Here is an 11,678-nt window from a genome sequence, read left to right as displayed (position 1 = left end):
TTCCCGTGCTTATTTTAAAAAGGCTAGTATTATTATATATTACTTTTTTTATTAAAAATTTTATATATAAATTATTTTTTAGCTAGATTTACTTATTATTTTATAACATTATTATTTATCTTGTAATATTTTTATTTTATCTCGATAAGTAGCTCCTCTGGCCTCTCCAACAAATTAAGATGGTAAGGATTGCGGGGCAGGGCTTACACCCATGCCGGAGATAAGCCTGGCATACGCGTGCCTAACTCAGCCTGTATATCTTTCCAATATATTCAAGTGCGGAGAACTTAATGCCCAAGCCACCACAGGACCTAATCTACTCCCCCTTCGCCGCCGCATACTCCTCCTCACTAACAGCCCCCAACCACCTCGTCTCCCCCAACCCAACAACAAAATGCGTCATGAGACTCCCCTCATCCGCCCCATGCCAATGCGTCGTCCCCGCCGGCGCGAAGATAACATCCCCCGCCTTAATCCTTCTTGGCTTCTGACCCTCATCGCAGATCCAGCCCTTCCCCGTCGTGACTTTGATGACTTGCCCCTCTTCATGCGTGTGCCAGTGTGTCCGGGCGCAGGGGGTGAATGTCACGTTTGCAGTCGCGACTTTGGCGTCGTGGTGGATGAGTTCGAGGTACACGGTACCTGTGAAGGTGGCACCGGGGCCGACTTTGATGCTCTGCCGGGTTTCGGGGGTGGAGATTGCGGTGGACATTTTGGGGCTGGGCTGGGTGGGGTGTTAGAGCCATGCGTTATATGGGGTTTTGGGATGGGGTGCGTACTGGAAGTGTGATCTGGGGGGTTAGTTGGAATGGGGATGAGGAAGCTGGAGGCTTTGATGTGCGATGGCCGGCCTTTATACCTGTTTACCTGTTTACCGGTTTAAAAGGTCTGGCTTCGCATGATCTTTTCTTCTCCTCTGGCGATTCTCGTGGAGTCGTGCTGTTGGCTGCTTAACTCCGAGTCAGCTTCTCCTAGGGCTGGATACATACCCTAGTAACCCTACAGGTGGTTCGGACTGGGTCCGCCCCACCAGTATGCATCTTGCTTACGCGCTAACCTCGACCCATGGATGGTGCATTATGATAAGCTTTGGCGGACTGGCCGGATCTTGAAGACCGTATTGAAGTTCCGCTTGTAGATCTTTGATCACGGCGAAGGCTTGATGTGGGTAGGGATCTCGAGGGGAATTACTTGAGATTACCTACTTACTCTTGGATGACCTATCATGGTACATCGAGGACTTAACATCGAGGATCTGTGCCTCTGACATATTGGATTTGACTTGGGCGCAGCCGCTGTTAGTACTCAGCTCTGCAGTGGTTAAGATAAAACTTAACGAATGGTATGATGTCCATTGCATTTTACCAGCTTGATACCCAAGAACTTCTACATAAACGGTCTTTCAATGCATCCAAAGCCCCCTGTTCTGCAGTCAAACATAGAGCCTCATGCCAACATCGGGCATGCTTTGTACCGAGCCATCATGATCATGCCAACAAAACCCTAATTACACTACCGAAGGCGTAGGTTCATGCTCCCACCACCTGCACCTATACAGCGGAAAAGTCCAGACCAATCAGACTGGATATCATGCCATCCTCTCCACTGCTATTCCGGGAAAACTCTGAACGATCTCTTGCTATATATGTCGTTCTTGGTCCTGCGCAAACAACCAGCGTCTCAACTCTTCCGTATCTCTCCCCTTAACTTCTCTCCGCCGAACACACTACCTACCACAAGAATCTTCCTTCGAACAAACCATGCATTTTATCGTTATGGCGCTTATCTCTGCAGGAGCTCAATTCACCGGGTTCTTGCTCTTCTCCTGGGCCTGGGAGGAGTTTAGTCGTTGGTATCACAGCGAGCGCAAAGACTCCAGACCTCCTGGTATGTTCTACCGTGATTGTTCTGCTGTTTCTCCGGGAGTGAACCTTTATGGTAACGGGCTAATCGTCGTATAGGCTGGGATTGCCCTGATTGTACTTCAATGAAGTATGGCCGGATCTACGTCTAGGTAGGCAATAGGCCTGCAGGTGCTCATGTTCAAGATAGGAGTCTGATACGGTGGTACAATGGTCTACAATTTGCGCCAAACGGTATGACGAAGTAGCGGGTATAAGTTGGGATTGCTTGAAATGATGTATTCTCAGACTGTACTGTAGGGCATCGTCAATTGCACCGAAAATTGGAACAATTTCTTTCATTGAAGTACGTTGCATCCCGTAGAAGCGAGCGAGCTGCCTACCACCTTCTCCCCTCAAAGTCTGACCCGAACAGTCCGTCACTGTAGCTGATCACCCGATCCAGGCCGGTGAACTGCTGATCCAGCAGCATATGCGAGATTGACATCCCGTCTTCAGTACCAGCGCTCAAATCCAAGCCCGGCTGAAGCATAGCGTCATTTGCATCGTTTGGAATGCCGAGATTCATAGAGAAGGCGTTTGGTGTTAAGGAGGGTAATCTCTGGCTCTCAAAGACTGGCTGCGGGGGTATATTGTTGGAACTACGACTCTGATATTCTAGGTGAGGACTTGCCGCAAGCCGTTGACTGGGAGCGACGGATTGGCGACCTGGGAGAACGGCCTGAGTAGAGAGCAGCGGGCTCGTGTTGATATCTGGGACATACGGCTCACTGGGCAAGATATTCGACGGCGGTTGCAGGGCAGCCTCTGCATGTGATATCTCCGTGGTATACCCAGCGATGTTGAGCTGGAATGATTCTTGGGAGCATCTTCGATGGAGGGATATCAACGTGGATGAATACTTGGCTGGTAAATTGCTGGAATGACCTTGCGCATGGGCGCCGGCAAAGCGTGTTGCCATTGCGTCGAGACTCTGGATCAGGACCCAGAACTCTGGTGCCACACTGCCTAGGCTTGGACTGTGCTTCCAGTGCAGCAGAAGAGCCCTCGCTGCTATGAACACGCAGAATGCAAACTGGCTACTTAGGGGCGAAGTTGGCAGCGAGCTCTTGAGGTAGTGATTCGTGATGGACGCGACTTCAACAGCCGCCGTCTGACAGGTTTCCATACTACACAAGCTTGGTAGTCGGCTCTTGAACGGCCACTCAGGGAGAGGAAACGCGATTGGCTGATGCAGCAGAATCATGGATGCATTGTGAGTGACATGGGCCAGCGTGAGATTAGGATCCATCCTTGTTGAGCCCTGTTGCGCAACATTCACCGTCCACTTCTGAGGAAGCAGCATTTTCCAGTGGACTAAACGAAGATCAAGTTCTTTGAACCGGGTAAGCCAGGCGCCGAACTCTTTTTGGTCGTTGAGATTGACTTTCTGCTGCAAGAAGTATGTCGTTACGCGGCTTAGGGATTCCGTCGCTTCGATGCAGTAGGCATAGGCTCCGACGGTTGACATATCGACAGCCGAAAGCGTACCAGGAGAAGTGCCGGCCTCTGATGGAGCATCTGTTTCTTCCTCCGGTCGGGGTTGAGCTGGGCCTGGGGTTGGATGAGTAGGGAGGAAGGCTATGGGATTCCCGATCCGACCGGCAGACTTATCCCAGATGCCAAAGTAGGGCGTCACCACAGGATTCTCCTTGCGCCAGGTTATTCCATCGCACGGCAGCCGGCGTCGGACATCGTCCGCTGTGAGGCTGGTGTTCCATCCCATGCTCACCGAGCAGAATCGGTCCAGAACGAAAACCGCCCAGAAGATCCTCCGTCTCTCTTCAGCTTCAGTCCAATTTGTAGGTGCTGATAATAGCCTGTAGGGCTGGGAGAAAGGATGCTGCACTGCTTCATCATGTTCAGTGGTCAGTTGAAGATAGTCGACCATGCGTGACAGTGAGCCCACAAGAGGCCATGCCCGTGAGGCCCGACCGCTACTGATCTACCTCTTGTTAGCTTTGGTAGAGCTGTGGAGGAATCTCCTTACGTCGTCGGAGGCGACTATGATGAGCGCCTGCAGACTCTCGATCGATTGGTGCTTCATGGCCTTCGATACTAACCAATCTCTTGTATCGCCCGTGTCGCCCATCGATTTCTCCAAGTATGTCGCGGTATCATCGTCCTCCACGTATTTCCGTGCGACGAGCATCATAGACTGAACAATGAGATACAGCTTCTCTCGTTCAGAATCGTCCACAAGCCGCCTACGGAACCGACCTTCGTGGATGATGGGGGTCCACGGATGGACGTAGATGAAGTATGCCTCGAGAACATGGCTTAGAATGTCGTCCTCCGGTATAGGCGGGAGATCAATTGACCGGACTGCGCAGTGTGCTCCATTTTCATCGATCCGTCGGCGTTTTGAAGGCCCAGCATCCAAGCTCCCAGATTGCTCAAGCTTCTGAAGCCCGGCAGCGAGCGAAGAAAGGATGGTACGGACCGCCGAGTCCTTTCCACGAGGTAGCTCTGCTCCTTCGAAGCTCTCCAGCTTGGCCTGTTGTTTGTCCAAGGTTCGTTCCACGGCATCTGAAAAGATTGTAAGTAAAGACCAGGTGTAAAAAGGATTCGGACCCACCAAGTCTCCGATGGATATTATCCAACGCGCCAGCCTTCATGCCAGGCTTAGCCCGCTTCGCCTCGTAGTGGCATTCGGACGCCGTCTTCCGACAGTGCTGACAGGTCGGCAGCTCCCTTGAGCATCGGAGTTTGCGTCGTCGGCAGGAGTTGCAGGCATGGCCCACCTCGGGGCCGCGGGGTGTTTGATCGGGAGACCCCGATGAGTCTGGACCGTTGTATTCCTCCATTATCTAGCGAAATACTGCAGATTGGCAGTTTGAGATGGAGGTGACATGCGAATGTCTCGTTCTTAGGTTGAGATCCCCCGCATCTCGCAGCAATTAGCCCGAGGGCCGAATCCCGTTATTTGCCCGATTAGCCCTAATCCACCGACCGTCCGGGAGTCTGCCATGGCCAGCTCGAATGTACAAGAATATAAGATATTGGAAGCACTGTCCAAAGTTCTTCCGGTGGGTTTCGTCTGTATAATGACTGCTTTGAGTCTCTCGAGCAGTGTTTGCGACGAGCCATGGGCCAGGAATTTCCCACCCATTGGAGCAGGCCACCTCGGCACTCGGGCCATTTATTGCGGACGTCGGACTATTTCCGGCACTTCACTTTGGTCACCTTTTAAGGCGAAGGGCTGGGTTAGGTGTGGGTTGTTCTTTCCTCCGCTGAGATTTCTAGAGCCCTTCCTGCCGTTATCCCAGGACAACTCACACGCGCCCGGGCCTGAGTAACGTTATGTCATAGAAGCCCTCACCCGGCCAGAGCGGTGCTTGGCCTAACCAATTATCTTTCAAGCATGACCAATGGCTTGGCCCCTCCTAAGTATATTCTGAGCTTGGCCATCGCCCGAGCGGCCCTGGGGACCTCAGAACACAGTTCAGCTCACCTCGCCCAAATCGTCGAGATCCCTTCCATGGAGCAGATGGTTTCACTTAGCATGAGTAACCACACGAATGCTGTACTAGCCCGGATCGAAATTCTGATCCTGTGTCATCAACCCCAACAGGAAGAAAGTTTTATATCAGCATGAGCAACTACTTTAAATTCTGTACCAAGTCTGTTGAGGTGCCCAAGCGTCAGTCGCAGATAATACTACCCATGACATATTGAGATCCTGTATTGTACTGTAGCACTCGAAGTTTGTTTTGACTTCTGGCCAAGGTCAGAATATCGGCACATCCGGATATCGCCAGAACAGCACTGCATTGCACGTTTAGGCGTGATAGAAGTGACTCAGGACCTGCGCTTATCATAGGCAGATGTAATGGTGCGCCATCTGTACACAGCATATACACATAATAAGGTTGCACTTCGCAATGTCGGTCACCGACGCGCTGGGGCGATTGGTGGAGCAGAAGAGAATAAGCCGCACACTGTCTGGGTGGAGCATGTCATACCATGGATGGCAGATGAGCCTCACTCCCTCTCGTTTCCGGCTATTCTTTAAGATTAGTACGCAAGCTCTGTGTACCTATGCACATACCTCAAGTTTCAGATGCAATACCCCGCACATTTCCGGGTCCCCGCGCGTCCCGAGACAATTTTAAGTCACTAAGCCAACAGCACTACACACGCTCGAGCAATTGTATTGGTTTCCGCACTATATATTGCTGATCGAGCGAAGTGCAGTGCAGCCCTGCCCTTGACTACAGCCAGAGTACGCGTATACAGTGTAACAGAAAAGAAAGACACATCTCCGCGGGGTGAGAGCAAACGCAATGAAAGCGAAGCGAGGCGGGTAGTATAAGGCCTCCCATCCACGACGACTGCTAGAATTCAAACGCCTAGTTATGGATACTCTGTGGCACAAGTCGACGCAAGCGCATACATGCGATTAGCGGGGGATTGGACTGGGCCCGGATCGAATGTTGGAATCCCTGCCCTGTCCCTCCAAGCGTGGACTCGGCTTGCACGGCTCAGTCTGTGAAGTTAATTCGTAAGACTGAGGCAATAAAACGTTTCCTGAGCATCCTTAGAGGATGAATGCTGCTGAGGTTTGATAGCCCCGACTCCTGACTAATTGCCTCGCCACAGAAGTAATACTTGGTGAGGCCATTGAAGTGATTTATCCCGTATACCTCAGCCCTGGTGTTCTGTCCGTGCGTACATGGATGGTCGAACTGTTTACTTATACGCTGGGCCTAAGAGATGTCTGCGCAACACTCGCCCAAACGGCTCTCTCCCGGCCGAAGCATTTCTGAGCTCTTTTGAGCATATTACATGCTTACGAGCTCTTGTTCCAGGCAGGAGCCAACCAACCCTGATGAAGTACGTGACTCAGAGACGACGGCTGCAGATTGGAGTATTGCTGGAGAGCGTCAGCTTTGCTAATGGTATTTGCTTTTCGGATGCGCGGCCTTGAGGGCAGTAAAGGAAAGGATCTTGGAAGGGGGGGTATAAATTGGGCCCGGCCATCATGCATGGTACGAAGCAGCCACTTCCTCTCTGGTTATCCTGCCATCCAACACTTGTTAAAAGCCTGCTCGTTTTAGCTTATCTTGCTTCACACCTATATCCGAAACCCAAGCTCCCACCAGGAAACGGCGCCCAAAACATCTCGACGCCTTGACTCGCCTACAGCATCACTGCATATTCAAGCGCATGGTCTGCCACCATGACAACTCGAATCGACTTTGACAATTTGCCCATAGGCACAGATGTCACAACGCAGTATCATTCGCGCGGGGTGATGGTGCACAAGGGCCGAATTGCAAGTGATCCCTCGGCCTCGACCCCGACCCCGAACAAAGTCCTCCACGCCACAGAATACCGCGGCTCGGCCGAATTCCCCGAGGCTGTCATCGGGTTTAATTTCATCAGACATGACCATCAGTACATCGCGATGACAGCCGTCTCCAACCGCGCCGAGGGAGCCGGCGGGATGCTCAAGGCATTCGACTCGACGGGCAGGGTTTTGATAGAGCGGGACTTCGGGGTCCCTCCAGGCTCGCGCTCTGCATTCGGCGAATTCTACTCGCCGACGGCGACGATTGCCTCGTTTGAGATTGCAGGCCTCGCGGATCGGTTTGTCGACATCGATAGTCTGGTTTTCGATGATCCGACGGAGCCCCTGACGCCGGATTTCCAGCTCGTGTCGACGAACCCTCGTGCGTTGGGGGTTCATCATTCGAAGACCACTGAGGTGAGGATCAACGTGGTTCGCATCCATGGGTCGAGGGGGGCGATTCGAGTATTTGCCAGTGAGGTTCCTGATGGCGTGGTGGTGTCTTCCATCGTCCCGCATTATGTGACGGACGGGGGCGATTTATCGTTCTTTACGCTGCGGCTTACGGCCACGAGAGACGCGGATGCAGGACTTGCGAGGCCGCTGGTGATAGCTGCGGAGCCGGGCATACGCACCGCTGGGACTGTTCCTCATACAATCAGTCTTGAGGTGGTCATCCAAGATGCGTATGACGTGCAGATTGTTGGGATGGAGGTGACGCAGTGTATTCAAGCTCGCACTTTACCGAAGAAGCCAACGCCCCAGTCGACAGCGCCAGTGCCTTACCAGGGAGGAGAAAGCCCGCAGGTATTCCTTGCTGCTGGGAAGCTGACGGTTGTCCGGGTCTTTGCCACCTGGAGGCAGCTGCCCAGGTCGGGCTCGCCGCCGACAACGTACGAGTGCCGCTTGTGGGGACGACGGAACGGCGAGGACCTGCCTGGAGGCCCTCTATCGAGCCTCCGGCCGCTTAGGATTGGGATCGAACGCGGCACGGACGGTGTCACCGATGCTCTGCGATCTGACCCACGCGCCGGTGCCATCTTCACCCTCCCAGTGGCATGGACGGCGGACGGCGCGATCGAGCTGACCGCGCAGCTGATCAATATCAACCTCTGGCCGACCCCAGACGCCATCGACCTGGAGCCGCGCAATGACTCCTTTACCCTGGCAGGGGTTGTATTCCGGGCGATGCGGCCCGTCGAGGTCGTCCACGTCAAGATGGCCATCGAGGCATGCGACTCGGGCTACGTGAACCAAATCAGCGAGAGCATCCAGGGCTGCCGAACGCTATTCCCCGTCGCCGACAACCACTTCACTGCGAGGGACGTCGGCACCATGCACATTGACGACATCTACGCCATGACAAAGGAGTCCTGCGGCATCTTCGGCTGGGCCACATGCAGTGTCGGCCCCATGGAGCGCGGCGACATCGCCTGCGACCTGCTGCGGGACTTTGTAGACGACAACTCGGCCTCCATCGACCTTGACAACGACCCGCTAATCCTCGGCACACACGCCGCAGGGGGAGCCATCAACGGAAACACATCGCGCTCATTCCTGTGCCTGACGGTCTCCGTCGCGGAGGACCGGGACCGCCCACTCACATCTGTCGCGCACGAGCTCGGCCACGCCGTGGACCGCAGCCACGCCGGAAAGGCTTGCAGCGCCCCAGACGCGGTAAGCTGGCCGCCAGACGACCGCGGGCTGATCCAGGGCGTCGGCTTGGACTGCCGCACCCTGCGACTCCTGTTCCCGGACGACCGGAACGAGTTCTTCGACTTCATGAGCTACTGCGGCAGAGAGGGGAGCGGCGATCCCGAGCACTGGATCTCCCGGCGCGGCTGGCGAGAGACCCTCCAGCACAATCTGCACTTCGAATGGCCCCCACGAGATCCACGTGCGCCGCCGCGTTATCTCGTCGGGGATAGCAGCAGAACAAGCGCACCGGGCATCATCGTCCAGGCGCGCGTCCGGAAGGAAGGCCACGTCATTCTGACAAAGGTGGCCCCCGTCGTCGGCAGAGCCCCCATTCAAGCAGAGGCGAAGGAGGAATCGGCGTACGAGATCATCGTGCAGGACCGCGCGTTGAACGAGCTCCACCGCGTGCACCCAGTTCCCATTGACGACGCCGCATGTGCCGGGGACGCGCGGTCCTCCCTGCAAGCCGTGGTCCTGGTAAAAGACTACTCGGAAATCGGCGCCGTCGAAATCCACAAGGACAGTACGCCCGTGGCACGCCGAGTCCGCGCAGTTCACCCACCCATCGTCAAGGACGTCAAAGCCCACCTCGACTCGGCAGACAACCCGCAGCAGTGGACTGTTACCTGGACAGCCACCAGCCAAGCAGAGAGCGAAAACCCTCTCAGCGTGAAGATCGACTACTCGAGCAATGGCGGCAGCAGCTGGACGCCGCGGTATTACCATCCACGCCGGAACGAGGGGGTCGCCAAACTGCCCAATCTGTACTTCTCCAAGGCCACGGGGAAAAGCGGCATGGTGCGCGTGAGAGTCTCGGACGGATTCAACCTGGTCTCGGCGGTATCTGCGGGCTTCGATGCGCCCGGGTACAGTCCCATTGTTCGGATTATTACTCCTGCGGCGAGTGGGCAGGCTTTTCTACCTGGGGCGTTTGTCTATCTCCACGGTGAAGCGTATGATGATAGGCAGGAGTACCTTACGGGCAAGTCCCTTATATGGTCCCTGGACGACAAAGAAATCGGCCACGGGAATGTAGCGGGGACTAAGATCGCGCAGGCGGGGAGTTATAGTATCCAGTTGAAGGCGATAGATAGTCACCAGCGAGTGTCTATTGCGATGATTAAAGTTGTGGCCAAGTCTGAGGGGTGGGATGATGGCAAGGTCTGAGAAAGGAGAACTCAGGCGTCAATCATCTCTTTGCCTGATAGTAGTAGTAGTAGTGATATTTAACGCCCCGGGGATCGCTAGGCGTACGCCTAACGTTCCAGACCTCCCTTAGGGTATAGGGGCGTGCCGCCGCTAGGTAAGTAGCCTATTTAAACTATATATAAAAAGACTTTTTATTTTAAAGGGTAATTTTTACTAAAGCTTGTAGGCCAGGTGCCTATTTTTTACTTATTATTTTAATATATAGCTATTAATAAGTATTATTTATTACATGCTTAAAAAATTAATTATAGTAGTTTACAGGGTCCAGCCCTTATATAAAAAAATTATATTAAATAAACTAGTTATATTAAAAAAAGGTGTTTAAAATAAAAAAAAAAATATAGTATAATAAAAAAAAAAGAATTATTTAGTACTAGACTAAATAATCCTAGTATAAGGGGCTATTAAAACACGGGAAGTACTAGCATAAGTAAATAAACTTATAAAAGTTTATAATTTTTAATAAAAATATAAAGGCCTTAGGCTTTAATTTATAAAGGTAATTTAAGGCCTTAACCTTAGTTATTAATAATATTATTAAGCACTGGGGCTATTATAAAAAACACTATTTAAAGTAATAATAAAAAACTAGGTATTTAAGGCTCTTACTCCTCCCGCAGGAATAAGTAAGCTTAATATTTTTATACTAAAAGTATTTATAATATTACTTAAAGTTTTTATATAAAAACCTAAGTACTAGTTATTAATATAAAATAAGGTGCTTTAGCACTAGTTTTAGCTATATTTTAATTTAATAGGGCTTTAACTTTATAATAAGCTACTACTTATACTAGGCTAATAATTTTATAAAAGTACCTTTTTATTACTTAACCTAAGTAGCGTGGTATATTTATTTATATAGGTTATATATTTTACTTATAGTAAGTTACGCCTTTAGGAAGTTAATATTTAAAGGGCGTGCTTTTAATAAAATAGCTTTATTAGCTAGCTTATTAGCTAGTTTATTTTTTTTAATATTTATATGGCCAGGGGACTATTATAAGTAAACTATATATTAATTTATAAGCTAGTATAGTACTTAAAAGGCTTAATTAAAAAATAGTAAGGGCTGCCCGCGCGCACATTAAATTATTAAAATATTATTTATATAAAGCTAGTATACAGGAGCCCCGGGAAGTTTTTTAATTATTATTTTTAATTTTTAAAACGCGCTAATAACCTTAATATTATATATATAAAACTAGGTGTTAATTATTAATAATTTTTATACTTAAAAGTATTATTTATAGTACACCGCGAAGCTATAGCCTATATAATAAATTTTTTAATATATTTATTTAAAATTATTACTAAAAATTACTACCTTTATTATTAATAATACTTACTATTATTATTTAAATTTTTTTATAACTAGCTTTTTAGCCCTGCTACTAGTAAGATTTTTTAGGTATTTTTAAAAGTAATAAGGGTGCGCTAGAACTAGCCTAAAAGTTTTTAAAAAAAGTGCTTTTATTATTTATATTTTTATTTTAGGCTTTTAATATAAGCTAGCGCCCTAACTACGCAAGATTTTTAATAATATTACTTATATTATTAGCGGGTTTTAGTTATTAACT

At 50.3% G+C, this 11,678-nt stretch overlaps 3 protein-coding genes across 3 annotated transcripts; 1 reads left to right on the top strand and 2 right to left on the bottom strand.

Annotated features, from left to right (window-relative positions):
• Positions 1-316: 316 nt before the first annotated feature.
• DSM5745_08562 (cupin domain-containing protein) lies at positions 317-712 on the bottom strand (the record flags this gene model as incomplete). The annotated part of the gene is made up of 1 exon (XM_026750578.1): positions 317-712. One exon carries the CDS (start codon positions 710-712, stop codon positions 317-319), a length of 396 nt encoding a protein of 131 aa, XP_026600591.1.
• Positions 713-2,241: 1,529 nt separating this feature from the next.
• On the bottom strand, positions 2,242-4,708 carry DSM5745_08561 (Zn(II)2Cys6 transcription factor; the record flags this gene model as incomplete). Its single annotated transcript, XM_026750577.1, has 3 exons — positions 2,242-3,846; positions 3,892-4,430; positions 4,480-4,708. The coding sequence occupies 3 exons, from the start codon at positions 4,706-4,708 to the stop codon at positions 2,242-2,244; spliced, it is 2,373 nt and encodes a 790-aa protein (XP_026600590.1).
• Positions 4,709-7,083: 2,375 nt separating this feature from the next.
• DSM5745_08560 (uncharacterized protein) lies at positions 7,084-10,059 on the top strand (the record flags this gene model as incomplete). Its single annotated transcript, XM_026750576.1, has 1 exon — positions 7,084-10,059. The coding sequence occupies one exon, from the start codon at positions 7,084-7,086 to the stop codon at positions 10,057-10,059; it is 2,976 nt and encodes a 991-aa protein (XP_026600589.1).
• Positions 10,060-11,678: the final 1,619 nt, after the last annotated feature.

Source organism: Aspergillus mulundensis (genome assembly GCF_003369625.1).
Source record: "Aspergillus mulundensis strain DSM 5745 chromosome Unknown scaffold_10, whole genome shotgun sequence".
Lineage (NCBI taxonomy): Eukaryota > Fungi > Ascomycota > Eurotiomycetes > Eurotiales > Aspergillaceae > Aspergillus > Aspergillus mulundensis.
This window is presented reverse-complemented; position numbering and strand designations above follow the sequence as displayed.